Source organism: Phyllostomus discolor, chromosome 5, assembly GCF_004126475.2.
Source record: "Phyllostomus discolor isolate MPI-MPIP mPhyDis1 chromosome 5, mPhyDis1.pri.v3, whole genome shotgun sequence".
Taxonomy (NCBI): domain Eukaryota; kingdom Metazoa; phylum Chordata; class Mammalia; order Chiroptera; family Phyllostomidae; genus Phyllostomus; species Phyllostomus discolor.
The window spans coordinates 146,566,991-146,583,693 of NC_040907.2; the positions used below are offsets into that span (position 1 = coordinate 146,566,991).

Sequence of the window (16,703 nt, forward strand, 5' to 3'; positions counted from 1 at the left end):
AATATCCTGTTTTTCAACATACTTTCTTTTTTTTTTCAACATACTTTCATGCACCAATTTAATGATTCTTGCCTGCATCAATTATCCCTGTGGTGTTTGCAAGTGGTGATTTCCTGGTATAACCAAACCTTTTACATTAATTAAAGTGTTACTATTACTAAAGAGTTTTTCCTTCTCCCTGGTTTGTTTATTTGCATTAGCATGGACTCATAAATTCATATTTTATTCTGTGGGTTATAATTCACTACTATTATTATTTATGTTACTTCCTATTTGGCCATTGGGGTATCTACAAGTTAAGTTCTGGGTTCTTTTGATATGTCCCTATCATTTTTCTAGCATATCCCTACTTTCTGGCGCAGGAGATGTTCAGTCTTATGTACTTTTCCTGCCCCAGTCCAGAAGCAGCAATTTCTCCAAAGAGTCCTGGTTCCCTTTATTGGAGATAGCAGTCGGTATACTCACTGGTTCTGGGGTGTGACTGCCTTAGGCCCTCTAGGCAGATAGAACTACAAAGCATATGTAGGCACACGTCTGTGTGTGTTTATATGCCTATAAAATCATGAGTTTGTATTGATACCTCCAATTCCAGTCAAACATCACAGGGTTCATTCTGGCCTTAGAAGTGTCTCTCTTTTTAAAATTTACTAAATATTTACTGAACACCTGCCATGAGCTAAGCACTGTGCTATGCATTAGGGATACAATAATGAACAAAGTAGATACGGTCTGATCCTTGCCCTCATGAAGCTTAAATTATGAAAGTCATAATTTATAGATTATTTCCCTTTTTTCCAAATTGCTAAGTTTATGCTTTCTACTGGCTCCCTCTCACCAGGATTTAAACAGGCCAGAGAAGGATTTCAAGCCAGTAACATGATCAGTCCTACATTTCTTAGAAGGTCATTCTACTAATAAATCAAAGGAAGAAAAAGTAGACTGGAGAGGTCAATTGTCAAATCAACTAAAGGGGATAAAAGTGAATGGAGGGGACCAATTATGAGACTGGTAAGTAGTCCAAGGTAAGAGATGACAGGTAAGGGGACTGAAGACAGGGACATTGACACAAATAAATGTATTTGGGAGCTATTTAGCAGATAAATGGACCATACCTGCTGACTGACTGAAGGGTAGGGGTATACGATGAGGAAGAAGGGTGGCTCAAGGAGGATTCCTAGGTTTTGGGGAGTATGTGCATATATATCAGCTTGGATTTCCATATACTGTAAATATATGACTACATATCTCTTCCATTAAACTGTAAACAACAGAATGGAAAGAACAGGGTAACAATGTATTATTCACATCTTTTTAACCCCAATATCTCCTACAGTGTCGGAGGCACATAGCTGGAACTCAGGAAATGATGTTGAATAAATCATTGAATAGGTGATCTTCCTCAGACTTACCAAGTTGAGATTTCAGCTGTAGGGTGTCAATGACCCCCTAAAGTGTAGGGTGTTAAATATAATGCCCCCCTAAAGGCCTAAAACCCCCTAGGTAGAAGAAAACTATGCCGAACATCTACACTTCTAAAAGACTGTGTCCTAGTTTATTAGTTTATATGTACACTTTCTCTTCTATCATGAATTCATCTTACTCAAGATGTAAAGCCCAGAAGGTATAAAATAGAGGTAAACATTGACTACAATAATAAAATTTCACGTTGCACCTATCAGATCACCAAAAATGAATGCCTATTAATTGCCTATCCTTGGCAGAGGGTAGGAGTAAGAGAAGCCCTGTTTCCTCACTTCTCAAATCGGGCTATGGGGATTAGGTGAGCTATTTCTGGCCTCAAGCAGGCATTCTGTAAAGGTTGACATTCTGTCTTTCTCTTTACACATCCATATGCTCCTCCTTCAAGACCTTCAAACAACTCCTCCACCAGGAAGCCTGCCTTGACTACTCTAATATGCAGTAACTTCTTTTCTCTTCTCTGAGCTCCGGGGTTACCTATCTGTAAAGTTCTTTAAAAATTAATCATGGGTAATCCTGTGATATTAATACTTAATTAACTACTCACATACTACAATAATACACTGTTTTCCAGCAGTCAGATACACCTGGATTCAAATATCAACTATGCCACTTATTTGCCATGACTTCCTCTTTCCCATTTACAATGTTCGCACCTGTGAAATGGGAGACATAGCCACCCATCTGATAGGGCTGTTGTTAGGATTTGAGATAATGTAAAGGGGCCAGCACATGTCGCATATTAGGTGTTTAATAAGTACATCCCAACAAGCATCTATTGCAGGCAGTTGTTAGATCTCTTTCAAATTTTAATCCTCTACCAGGTATGGCACTTCACAGCATGTCTCATACATGGCTGCTGCTTGATATTTTATTTATTTCACCCTTTCCAAAAAGGAATTAAGGCAGCTAGGTGCTCAACACATATTTGTTGAATGATTACAAGTCTCACTTTCCAGTCAGATGCTCTTTCTTTCTGCTTTTTTTTTTTAAGAATTTTTATTTATTTATTTTTAGAGAGGGAAAGGAGGGAGAAAGAGAGAGAGAGAGAAAGAAACATCAATGTGCAGTTGCTGGGGGCCATGGCCTGCAACCCAGGCATGTGCCCTGACTGGGAATGGAACCTGCGATGCTTTGGTTCGCAGCCTGCGCTCAATCCACTGAGCTACGCCAGCCAGGGCCTTTCTGCTTTTTTATAATAAGTAAAACACCACAACATTGTGACTTTGAGAAGCCATTAATCATCCTTCATGTGCACCACAAATTTTCTTTTTGAATTATAAAATACATGCCCATGGTAAAACATGAAAACATCATAAGAAAGTAAAATGAAAAGTAGCCTCCTCTCCCCATATCCAGAGGTAATATTTTTAAAAAGTTATATATCCTAGCAATCTACCTACTTATAGTTGCTAAATTTAAAAAAAAAGTAAATGGGCTAATACTATAAATACAATCTACTCTATGCATTTTTCACTAAACATGTAGGCAGTAGTTACTGGTGTTGGTATTTTGCAACTACTCTAAATTCTTTAAGTTATTCCTTAAAGATTTGCACTGATTTAGCATCATATGAATAAGTTCCATGAGGGTATTTTTGTCTCTTTTGCCCTACTCTATCCCAAGCATCTAAAAAATTCCTGGAACAGCCCTGGCCAGATAGCCAGTTGATTGGAGCATCATCCCAATACACCAAGGCTGAGGATGTGATCCCCAGTCAGGGCACATACCAGAATCAACCAATGGAGCCCTCGCTGGGTAGCTCAGTTGGTTAGAGTGTCATCTGATAAGCCAAGGTTGCAGGTTTGATCCCAGTGAGAGCACATACATGAATCAACCAATGAATGCAAATATAAGTTAAACAACAAATCATATTTCTTCCTCTCTCTTTCTCTGAAATCAATAAATTTTTTTAAAAGAATCAACCAATGAATGCATAAATAAGTAAAACAACAAATTGATGTTTCTCTCTTTCTCTCTCTCAAAATTTTTAAAAAATCAAGCCCTGGCTGGTATGGCTCAGTGGACTGAGTGTGGGCTGCAAACCGAAGGTTAGCCAGTTCAATTCTCAGTCAGGGCACATGCCTAGGTTGCAGGCCAGGTCCCCAGTGGGGGGCACACAAGAGGCAACCACCCATTGATGTTTCTCTCCCTCTCTTTCTCCCTCCTTTCCCCTCTCTCTAAAAATAAATAAATATATTTTTTAAATCAATAAAAATTTTAAAGTACCCGGAACATAAATATATGGTCAATAGGTATTTGCTAATGAATGTTCTTCCTTTTGAGGAATTGCCTTTATTCAAGGTATACTGCCCTCCCTTAGTCAAGTGACAAGGAAGATTGATTCAATACTCCCTCCTTCAATTTTGAACTGAAGCAGAATAAAAACACTGGAATTTATTCATTCTTGTGTTGAACCCAGAACAAGAGCATGGAAAGTTCCTGATACCAAGATTCTCTAGGGTAACTGGTACTTAACTATTTCCAGCCTGGTTCTCCGGCCTCACTTTGAATTCTGTGAGTGCACTCATACCCTTCCAATGAATTTCCTTTTGCCCAAGTTAGCTCAGGGTTTCTCAACCTTAGCTCAATGGACATTTGAGCTACATAATTCTTTGTTGTGAGGGGCTATTCTATGCATTATGGTATATTTAGCAGCATCCCTGGTCTCTGCACCAGATACTTGCAGCATCCCCTAGTGTAACAATCAAAACCACCTCCAGACAATAATGAATGTCCCCTAGATGGGGCTGAATTAGTAGAGTTGATTTCTGGGGGAGGAGGGGGGAGTCCTAACTGATGGCTCAGCTATATAAATATTATGTTACATGGATAACATATTGAATCAGTGTACTAATAATGGATTTTAAGGTTTTATCTGGTATTACTTTAAATAGCTTTATGGATATATAATTTAAATGCCATAAAATTCACCATTTAAAGGGTGTAATTCAGTGGCTTTTAGTATATTCACAGAGCTGTTCAATCATCACTGTATCAATTTTAGAATACTTTCATTCTCAGTTGATGGGTATTTGGGTTGTTTCCACTTTTTGGCTATTGGGAATAATGCTGCTATGAACATTTGCATACAAGTCTGTGTGTAGACATATGTTTTTATTTTTCATGGGTAGATACCAAGGAGTGAAATTAGTAGGTCGGGGCTAATTACTGCTAAGATGTAAAACAACATTTATTTTTTTCTATTTCAAAGGATTTGTAGCAGAGCCAAGAAACATAATTTTCATGTGAACGCTAATATCGAATCCTTTTTTAAAAATAATAAGGTTAATCTTCACACAGCTTTGCTATCAAAAGAACTGTGTCGTGTTACTTTCCAATTTGGCCTTCATATAGAAATTCTAAGATGAGGTGAGAATTCCTTCACATTTAGTGTAAATCATGAAACTGAATTTGCATTGGCCTATTTAGTAAACATGCCAGGATCAAAACCTATTTTTTGAGAGGAATGCATATATCCATCTCCTGTGGCTGGCGATCGCTTCAGAGATATACAGTAAGGGAAGGTTTACACAGTACAGCAATAAATAGGAACTGAAAATACCAAACACCCTGATTAAATAAACACTTATTCCCTATCTGAGTGGAGGGCCTGTTTCTCATACCATAAGAAAAAGGTGAAGCATTAATTGTAATTCACCATGTAAAATTCCAAATCCTTTCATAAAAGCATCTTTCAGAAACTGGAGGCCAAATGAACTTCTGGTCACAAGTTATTTTTCCTCCCTGGCAATGTACACTCTAGTTCAAATATATTCAGGAAACAAACTTTAAACAGAGAGTTAAGAGCTGACAGTAAAATTCTACATAAAAAGTAGCTTAAAATACACGTTTTAACTTAAAGAAAAATCAAATATCTTCCAGCAGAAATTAGGCATAATCAAGGAAAAACTACCAGACGTCCTACTAACCACAACGCTAGAGGACTCCACAGGTTGCCCAAAAAGACGCATTCGTTTTAGCCAATAGCTCTTTCCTCCCGCCAAAGCTGTCCCTAGAGCGTCAGATAATAACCCAACCAGTGATTTATGATTTTTCCCTTTTGATCACCCCCATCTTAACACACACACACACACACACACACACACACACACATCCACCTGCTTGGAGGTGTCAAGGCGACTAGAAATGGTTAACAGTGACCAGCAACAGAGAGAAACAAACATCCCTGACAACCCACAGCTGAGTAAGCAAGAGCTGTTTATTCATGACCACGTCCCATTTGGAGACTGTCGGCGAGCCCTTGAAAGCCCAGACACGTTTTAGAAGATTCCTAGAGAGGCAGAGATCATCTTTTCTCCCCGCACCCCACCCCCAAACACATAATGACTCGGGTGGGAACTGGCTGGTCAAGGTAGCCCCTGCCCACCCGCCCCACGGACTAGAGCATCCGACCCCTTGCGAAGCTGTGTGACTCCCCAAAATAGACTCGGACGCGGCAGGAGTCTAGGGTTTCAGAAGGCACTTGTGCCACCCCAAACCCGCCACAGTGACCGACGCCACGGCCGGGGCTGCGGACCCCTAGGAGAAACGGCCCTTCAGCCCCTTCCCCTCACCTGGCTCGGTCCCACCTGAGGGCAAGAGCTGAGCAGGAAAGAAACAGGCAGAAAGGGCTGACCTTGTTGCTACTGACAGTGGAGCGGCACATCCTGCTGCTTCCTGGAAAGCGGCCCAAAGCACATTTTTCCCCCTGGAGGAAGGAAACAGGAGGGCGCCGGCCGGGCGGGGGACGGGCGCGGCGGCGGTGGTCCGGACTGGCTGTGCAGCCTCTAGTGGGGACCGTCCGAGGACTACATCTCCCAGGCTGCTCTGGGCCGCCTTGCGTCGCGACCCCGGCGCGCGGAGGCGGTGACTCTTACCTCACAGAGGTAGCTCCTCAGCCGGCAGCAACTCGGCGCCCGCGGTCCATGGACCGGAACCCCGGGCCGACGGGCAGGAACCCCGGCCGCGGACGTTGCCTCCCCGCCCCAGGCTCCTCCTCCTCACTCCCCGCCACCTCCTCCAGGCGTCCGCAGGCCGCGCACAGTCGCCGCCGGGCTCGCGAAGCTGCCCCGGGAGGCTGGGTGGCCGGTTCCCGGTTGTCGCGGGACTGAGGCCTACTCCGCCACCTCTCAGTGCTATTGTCCCTGGGCCCGGCCCTGACCGGGTTCACTGGACAGGCGAGTGCCCCGGCTCCGCGGAAGATGCCGGACCAAGCCCTACAGCAGATGCTGGACAGGTACGGGCAGCTTGGGGGAGCGCGCGAGCCGCGGATAGCCGCTCGGGCCCTGCCCGCGTCAGCCTGGAGGCTGCTCGGCAGCGGAGCGGGGCGTGCGGGGAGGAGTTCGGCTGCCCGGGGGCCGCGTGAGGGGCCGAAAGTTTGCGGTTCGTACTTGGAGGGAGGCGGGGTGGGGGGACAGAGCCGGCGGCCTGGCTGCGCCGACTTAAAGCGAAACTCAGGAAGAAGCGTCTAGTATTGTTGGAATGCCGTTTTGAAATGGTAGGGACTCGTTTTAACCCCCAGAATTAGTTTCTTTTTCTATTTCTTACTCCCCTCCCCCCAAACTATGTTGTAACGTGTTTGTTAGTGATGTCACTGGCCAGAAGAACCAGACCATCTTTCAGGGAAATGATCCTTCTACAATTTTAAGACTCTTTCCGAAAAACAAGGATAAGCTATCTTTTGGAAAGACTGAGAGGATGACTTCAGCCGTCCTTCCCCCTCATGCCATCCCCACGCCTGTACTGTAAGGTCGAGAGTATCCACAAGGGAGCTTTAATGGTCAGACCAAAGTAGAGGTTATAGAAAACAACCACACGAACTCAACACTGAACACTTAGCGTTATTTTGAGATTCATTGAGTTCACGAGAAAGTTTCGTCTATGTTGGGGCCAATTGCCCATACCTGGGGGTGCTGTGAAAGCAGATGAATCGCCCTCTGCTGTTCAAATTATAGTCCTTGGGTTCCACCTTGAATTTTTGAAGCTTTAAACCACAGTTTCCCCCTAGCTAGATCTAAGTTTTGTGGCATAGCCAATGCTACAGGCTAATTTATAATGTTTATTTTTGCTTACAACTCTCAGGGCACCACTTGCCACCTAGTTCAGCAAGTGGTACAGCTCCTTGTGCTGAGCAAAGATCCAACTGTAAGGTGTTAAATGAAAGCCCTCCCTTAATTGAGATTATATCCAGTTAAATGCTATTTGGATTTGCCACATCCAGAATACAAATCACCCAAGGGTGCATCTCCTCCCCAAATGAGACATTTCCTTTGGAACTTAGATTTTTGAGACATCTAAATTAGTAGAAATCATGGTACTTTTTTCACTTGGGATGACCTAGTGATTCATCCAACTGACCTTGAGCATTCAGGTCAAGTTGTATTGACAACTCCTTTTTTTTTTTTTTTTAATGTAAGCCACTAGAAGGCAGAAACTTAGTCATCATTATTTATTTTGAACCATAAAATAGAGCCTTGTACTCTGCAAGTTATCAATACATATTTATTTTGATGAACAATTGCATGACTTTTTTTTCCATTTTTTAAATTTTAGTCTTTTCCCCCAGTTGTCTAGGGGGTCTGATAATTTACCAGGGTTTTATTTTGTTTGTGTGTTTGTTTGATTTTTTAATTACAACTTAGCATACTGGCAAACTGTGTAGGACTACTGAAGAAATAAGCCCAGAGAAGCTACCTCCTGCCACTGCCAGTTCCAATCAGATGAGACTTTATTCTTGTGCAGGATATTTTATAATTTGATAGTTAAATATCTGAGCGCCTAGAGCTTTCACTTTTATGGAGGTGACTTTTAGAAAAGTTTGTGTGTCTAAAAGCTGACCTGGCTTTCATATGTTCTTTGGAGATTTTCATAAAAGTAAAAAGCCAAGGAGTGCTAGTGAGCCATTTAAAACTTCTCAACAGAAACTTGGAAATTCTGGTTGCATTTACCGAAGCAGGTGACTATAATACTAGCTTACCCTCATCTTTACCTTTTTGACATAGCTCAAGGTAGGTTCTTAAGATGGCATTCAAAGACCTTTATTATCTATTATTAAATCAGTACTTGGCAACCTGCCTCCACAATAGAATCACCCGGGGAACATTTAAAAGTATAGCTGGATGGCTTGCTCAAGACCAATTAGATTACAAATTTTGGGAGGATGGGTCCTGAGCATCTCTATTTTCAAAAGCTTTCCAGATGTTTCTTCTGTGGTTGGAAAACACTACCTTAAATCCTATGGGATTATTTTGTGGTAAGAGGTAGTACGCTTTAGTGCGAAAAACTTGGGCTAGTTTAGAGACCAAAATCTTGAAATTCTTATTCTGCCACTTAACTAGCTCTGCAATTTTGGAGTTACCTTTATATTATATCAAATGATGACAGGTGTAAGCACTTTATAAAACAATAAAACGTTATTCATATATTAAGCACACAGAAGGTACTTAAGATTTTACTGTAACAAACCAGTGTGGCAATTCCCCCCCCCCCCCCCATCTCTTTCATAGTTACATAATCTAGGACTGTCCAAAATGCAAGTTGAACACAAAGGTTCTTGATGGATTCATTTGAGGAATGCTGACAGCCTGTTGGGGCCCATAATTCTTGCCTTGACTTGGCTTTCCCCCAGCTTGGTCTTTGGGTGGCAATTTTTGAAGGACAGAATTGAGCTCTAAAACTTGTTCATATGTTGACTTCAATGCAGTTTTTATCCTTAAGAAGAATAAGGAAATAATATAATACACAATTGTTCTTTGACTTCTAGATTAAAAGGTAGGTGCTTTATAGTGAATTAAACATTTGTACTTATTGAATTTATTTAATAAATATTGAGTGCCTACATATGCTCAGTACTATTCTAGGTCCTTGGTATGTGGTAGTGCATATAACCAAAAAATATATGGAGCTTAAATTCTAGTGAGGTTTGTGTCCCATAAACTGTCAAATACGATGAAGATGGTGTTTAATTGTTAACCTGAATGGTATGTTTAGTTTATACCACTTAGTCTTTCAAGGTTTTTAAATGAATGGCAATTTATTCATATCAGAAGTTGACTTGTCTTTTGTGAAATAAATAAACTTAGTTTAGCAATTGTTTATCTTGATACATTTTATTATTGCAGTATTTGTAGGTGGAAAGAGTATACCCACGTGTAGATACATAGTTTGCTTTTCATTTTTTTTGCTTTTCATTTTTATAAACAATAAGCAACTGTTTATAAAAACTTTTAAATTGTTGTCAATAAACAGTTGTTTGAGGGTAGTGGGGAAAGTGGTGTTTTTTTTTTAGCATCATGAATGATTTGGGATCACAAGTCATTGACTTGAAATAATAACCATTTATAAACTAAAACCCTTTATATATTTAGCTTTCTGAACCATGGTCAGTTTGTATTTCCTTCATTGTCACACTTCTTTAAGGAGGCATCTGTTATTATATTTCTCAAAATTAGGATTATGAAGAGAATACAAAGGATAACAAACTATAGGAATGGACCTCAGATTCAAGGTCTGGGCCTGCTCAGAAATGCTTCTGGAAATTTAATTTTTGTGTACCCTGTCTCACAGTGAACACTCAGGAATTTGTTTACGTTGATTTGCATCACTTATTTGCACCTGGTGAGTAGGCAGGGCATGATGCCAGTGTTCCCAGAACAGTCAGATGAAGGAAAGGCAAGTAGAATAATATGTTCCCTGCCTGCCTCCTTTAGTGCAAAGTGATTTAGAATCTTTACTCTGTGAGGATGTCAACCACAGATATACATTCCTTTGGAAAATACTCTGGCAGGATCATACTATATTGTCTTCTGATTTATATAACCATCTTAGTTTCCATTAAAGCAACTTCTCATTCTCTTTGTAAGTTGACATCATGTCTTTAATCACCTCTATCCAATTTTGTCAATTACAGAGCAGCTCTTGGAATTAAATCATTAGGAATTAGTACCCTGGCTGGGTAGTTCAGTTGGTTAGAACGTCATGCTGATACACCAGGTTTGCAGGTTCAATCTCTAGTCAGGGCACATACAAGAAGCAACCAATGAATGCATAAATTAAGTGGAACAACAAACCGATATTTTTGTTTCTCTCCCTCTCTCTCTCTCTCTCTCTCCCCCTCATCTCCCTCTCTCTCTTCCTCTCTTCCCCCACAAAATCAATAAATTTTAAAAGTCACTAGCAGTTAGTTATGTTTACTTCCATCTGTATATTACAAAGTAGAAACTTTACAAAGTTGCCTTTGACCAGTATCCCCAGTCCCATATCATCACCCCATACCCACCCCACTATCATAAATGGGTTTATATTCTTACTGTTTTTGTTTAATGCTTATATATCATATAGAATAGTGTTGTTTTGTTTCTAAAATTTAATCAATCTACATTTGCTTTTTAAAATATTGTTTTGAGCTCTGTGCCATACAGCAATTAAAGAATATATATATAAAATATCCAGCCCTGGCTGGTGTAGCTCAGTGGATTGAGCACAGTCTGCGAACCAAAGTGTCTCAGGTTCGATTCCCAGTCAGGGTACATGCCTGGGTTGCAGGCCATGACCCCCAGCAACCGCACATTGATGTTTCTCTCTATCTATCACTCTCCCTTCCCTCTCTAAAAATAAATAAATAAAATCTTTAAAAAAAAGAATATATATATAAAATATCCACCTTAACATACCACTCATTTTAATCCTTTCCCCTGTTTATGACATTTAGGTTTTCATTTTCTCTTTATAATTTGACTTTTCATTCCCCTTTCTTGTCCTTAGCTCTACTAAAAATATACTAAAGGTCATCATTAATTTCTTAAGCAATAAACTTAATGACTTTTTTCTTGGTCCTCATGTCCTTGACATACATGTATTGAAGATGAAACTGATCCACTACCCCCTGACTTCTTCACTTTTTACTCCCTTCAATAACGTAAGTATGGTTCAATCCTCAGCACTTACCAATCTTCTTTAAAAAGTGTACTCACTTACTATCTCATTTTTACCTCTATTTGAATGACTCCCAGGTGTGTCTTTATCCTGATCTCTTTTCACATTTTAGTATCTCATTTCTAGCTGCTCAGTAGACATTTTTACCTGTATATACACAGTATTACTAGCACTTTAACCTATCTAAACTACTGATATTTCCCTGCCTTTTTACTTATCTTGAACTCCCAATGTTTAGTCTTCGATAGGACCATTCTTACAGTCCATCAACCATAAAACTGAAGTATTTTTTTTTTGCATCTTTCCCTTCAAGTCTACTTGCTTCTCAAATACTATAGATTCTACTTTGACTCCAGTTTTTCTCTTCAACTCTGACTTACAAAGTAGCACCAAAATTAGCCAAGGCACAATTATAATCATGTCCTTTCCATGCTTTAAAATTCTCCAGTCTTTACATCTGTAGGGTAAAATCTAAACTTTTAAGATCCCAGCAAAGGGATTTGTATTTGCCCTTAACCATACTCTTCTGCATTGCACTTCACTGTCCTTTGAGTATCTCCTGCTCTTTCATCTCCTTGTTTTTGCTTTAGATGACTTCTTAACACCTAACTGTTACCCATCTTTATAATTAAGCTCATATACCATCTTGAAGCATTGCACAACTCCATCAGGGAGAGTGAGTTACTCCTTCCTGTGTTTTCATAGAATCTTGATGCATTCACTGTAGTGTATCACATTGTATTGTAAATTTTGTAATGCACCTATTCCACGTATCAGTCTTCTACACTCATGCACATGAGTGCTTTACTACCACCATGCACATTAAACTGGAAAGTCATTGAAATCAGAAACTCCTATCCCATTTTTCCACAAGGATCTAGTATATTGGAAACATTGTTGAATCAATGTCTTTCTTTTCATTATTTAGGACATATTAGTGATTAGAATAATTTTACAAAACACCATTTAAACAGTTGTCTCATTTGCTCAAAAATTCCTATATTTTCTTATTGCTAATTAAGCTTAAGTTCAAATTCTTAAGCCTGGCCTTTAGGGCCTCCTGTAATCACATGTATTATGTTTCCTCTTATGTTTAAGACACTGAGTATATGGGTGGCACCAACTACCTTTTCAAAATGTTGCTTCTCTTTAAGAATGAATACATAATTTAAGTACATGTCTTTTGCCTAAGCCAAACTATTTGCTCATTGTCCTCTGAAGACAAGACTTTCTTTTCAGCATCTTGTCTTTCAAAGTTCTACCCATTCTTCAAGACCCACTTTAGGTTCTGCCTCATTGATAAAGCTTTTCTGACCATTTCAGCCAGAAATATTGTTTATCTCTTGTCCAGACTCATGTAGCAATTCTTTACATGCCATACATACATACTCACTTCCCAGCTCTACATGCCATAATTCATAAGATAATGAAAGATGATAATATTTATATGGCACACTGAAATAGACTAGAAGGGGTTTAGAATTCTGGTGAAAGCTCCTTATGGCTGCTTAAAAGTACTCTAGCAAAAATGAAACACAGCATTTCTTGGACTGGCTATAATTTCCTTAGAAACGAGAAATGGAAATTTTTATCAGAATACACTAAATATGGCAGCATGATGCAGAGACAAAAGCTAAGTGAGTCAAGGCCTAGATTGCATCAGTGCCTCTCTTAACTGTGAAGCCTTGGGCAGATTACCTTTCTGGGCTTTTGTTTCCTTAAGATGGAAATAATTATGCTTGCAGAGTTTATGAAGATCCGAAACAAAGGATGTGGCATGAATATATGCTCAATAAATGACTGTTTTTGATGTGATATATGGAGTTGGTCAAAAAGTCCATTTATTCTTTTTCCATAAAATAAGACACATTTTTCATTTTTACCAGTAACTCGATTGATTTGGATATTTTGAGTATGTTGGCTGTCTCCCACATGGCATAATGTTGACTGTTCTCTTATTAATGTCTTGAGTTGATCACTATCAACTCCAACTGGTCTACCTGACCATGGAGGATTGTCCAGCAAGAATTCTGTAGCACAAAACTTCACAAACCACTTTTGACATATTCGATCAGTCACAAGCAACTTCTCTCTACATTGAAAAAATTATTTTTTGTTTCAGTTGCATTTTTTACCTTTCTTGAAATAATATGCTAAAAATATTGCATATTTTCTTCCATCTTCAGTATTAAAATGGCTACACAAAAAATCACCAATTTTGATGTTTTTTAATGCACGCTGATGTGGTAGCTGTCACAATACAGTCTAATAAAATTGTTTCAAATGAAGTTCAAGACAACTAAGTGCTACTAGAGCCATCTTACAGAAAAAAACAAACAAACTTTTTGGCCCATGCCCAATATTTCCCTTAGCTTTGCTCTTAGGTAGTGTGTCATGATTGTGATTATATCTCTTTGATGACTCCAGATAGTTTAACTTCCATTCCAGTGGGGTGAACAGACACAAAGAGATTTTTATAGTCTTGTTCCTGTAGTTCCTACTCCAGAATACATGGGATACGATGCTTTTAATCCTGAGACAAAGCAACAGAGTGCAATTTTTTCCATTGTCAACTGGGGCCAGCCTTGCAATAATCAGTGTGGATCTCTAAGCTTGTTTTGAATTAGTGCTTGTTCTGTTTTGTAAAACTGTCAAACAAATATATCAAGGAACTATATATGATACAATAACAGCTATTTAAAGCTTGTTTCATTGCTTTCCTATATCCTGGAATTGTTCTATTCTGTTACACTTAAGTTTTCATCAGTGATCTCTGGGGCAAGAGTCTGACTTCCCAGATTTTTCTAATAATCCAAGATAGACACCTGCAATTCGAGTCTACAAAGATAGGCTTTACTGCCAGCTGTTTTGTTGGATTACCTATCTTGTTTGGTTATGTTCAAATGAAAAACTCTTTTATTGATAAGTTTTCTCACCCTTTTTCCATATATTTTTTAAATAACTAACTTAATCATACAAAGAGTGAATGACTCACAAACGAACCCTATAAAGTAAGGTTATGTTTATCATCCACCCTTTTGAAACTAGTTTGTACTATATGTATCTTAAAGCCTCTCTGCTCCAGACCTTTGGTCTTTCCATTGTTCATAACCATATGTTCATTTCTATCTCTAAACTTGTTTATGCTATTTTTCTCACTTTGAATACTCTTATTCCTTTCACTCTTTTCATTCCCCAGTCCAACTTGAATTCTTATCTGTATTCTCATCTGCGCTCCATTTCGTGAAACCTCAGCTATTTCATTCTGTTTCTTACTGTCATCATCACATTTCTGTATTATATATAGTCTCTGACATCTTTTATTGGCACTTAATGTTTTATGTGGTGGTTTCTAGTGTACGTATTGGTTCTATGCATATATTTGTTCCTTGTGGCATCAAATAATGAATGTACTTAGTAGATGCTCAAGTTGATTTAGGAGGAGATCTTGAGTAATCTTAGATTTAGGGTAAACTAGCCATTCCTTGAACTGCTCGTAATCTTTACTATTAGGAAAGATATATAACTAGAAGAAAGTTTTATTTAAATGATCTAGAATCAAGTGACTGATCTTTGTAGAATAGCATGCTATACATACAGATTAATGATATTACCAATACCAGTAAGGCTGTGTATTTATTTTAAGGAATAAGTAATATTCTTTAGATTTGTCTAGTTCTGTTTTCTTGTCTTCACAGTATGATAGTAATTTGTTCTTTGATCACTGAACCAGCCATGGTAATTTCCAGATCTCCCCTTTACGTACTTTGTAAACTAATGTGCCACAAAGTGGTTTGGTAGGAAGTTGTGGAAGCAAATAGTGTGTACATCAGCAAGCCAGGGGGCATTTAGGAAAGCTAATGGAAGGACAAGATAGGTGGAAGAAGATGAATTGAGAGGGTTTGAATGAATATCCTAATCATTGGTGGTGATGTATTGAAAAATCTGGAGGGAAGGGGTGGGCAGGAAACCAGGACGTTTTCCACTGAATACTAGGGTGCCAAGCAGAATTGCTTTGTGGCACTTTAGGTAATTTGCAATTTAGGTAAGAAAATGCATCCGTAAAATCTAAGCAAACATGTAAAGTTGACACCATCTTTTTTATCTTTATCAGCGCCATTACTAGTGTTCATTAGGTGACTATATATGTACCAGGCAATTCTTAAGCACTTTCATGATTACTTGTTTAATCCTTCATAATAGGGGGTCTTACCAAAATGTTTTGTTATGCTGAGAGCACCTTGGGCAGTCTGGCTAACCTAGGGGTTCTTCTCAGAATGTTTTGAAAGAATAAAACAATATTTAGGATCAGAAATGAAACCAAGTATATTGAATTACAGCTATTAAAATACAAGGTCCATTGGTAGTTATAATAACTAATTTCAGATTAGTGTTGAACTAAATGTTATTTGGGAATCTGCACATTGTAAAGTAATATGAAAATTTTTGGTCACTGTCCTAATTTCATTTTTAAAACATTTTTATGTTTTAGAGAGATAGGCAGGAAGGGAGAAAGAGAGGGAGAGAAACATTGAAGTGTGAGAGAAACATCAGTCTCTTGCCTCTCACACACCCCTAACTAGGAACCTGCCCTGAAACCCAGTCACGTGCCCTGACAGGGAATCAACCTTTTGGTTTGCAGGCCTGCAGGCCAACACTCAGTCCACTGAGCCACGTCAGCCAGGGCACTGTCCTAATTTTTTATTGCTATACTAATATTAGTGTGATTTGCTTACAGTCATCATTAAAGAAAAATTAAATTTTATTGAGGTTAGTGTGAATAAACACGTAATTTTTTCCCCATCCAAATTTACCAACCCGCATAAGTTTCCATGGATCCCAGATTTTAACGTCCTGCCTTACAACAGCTGAAGGGATCCTGTCATTAAAAAGTGTAAGTAGTGAGCAGGGATTTGAACTCAAGCAATCTGGCTCCAAAGCCCAGGTTCTTTAACTAGTTAGAATATCCTGAGCTCACATAGTCTTTTTCCCAATTTTAGCTAGCCTTTTTCCTTAGAAGGAAAGATCTGAGGCATTTTACTTACTTTTTAAATTTAAAACCAAATTTTAAAATGTTTACATTGAGTAAGTTGAGACAAGGAAGAAATAAGGAAAAAGAAAGAAAAATGGCTAGAGCAGAGGTTCTCAAACTTTAGATAATGCGTCCCCCTGAAGGGCTTATTGTAAAATACAATGTTGGTGGTTCCTCAAAAAATTCATAAAGGTTACAATATGATCCAGCAATTCCACTTATGGATGTATACCCTAAAGTATTGAAAGCAGAATTT

General features: G+C 39.0%; 2 protein-coding genes across 3 annotated transcripts in view; one reads left to right on the forward strand and one right to left on the reverse strand.

The window, feature by feature from the left end:
* Positions 1-6,455, reverse strand: part of CPEB3 (cytoplasmic polyadenylation element binding protein 3) — a 180,634-nt gene extending 174,179 nt beyond the window's left edge. Inside the window, exon 1 of one of the 2 annotated variants that reach the window (XM_036026994.1) lies at positions 6,360-6,455. The gene's annotated coding sequence lies outside the window, so the exon portion shown is untranslated. Of the gene's footprint in view, positions 1-6,118; positions 6,288-6,359 lie in introns of those variants that run through there. The other variant, XM_028512301.2, reaches the window with a different exon arrangement.
* Positions 6,358-16,703, forward strand: part of MARCHF5 (membrane associated ring-CH-type finger 5) — a 56,283-nt gene continuing 45,937 nt past the window's right edge. The window contains exon 1 of the mRNA XM_028512310.2: positions 6,358-6,718. Coding sequence (XP_028368111.1) covers positions 6,684-6,718 — 35 coding nt within the window. The 5' untranslated portion in view covers positions 6,358-6,683. The remainder of the gene's footprint in view (positions 6,719-16,703) is intronic.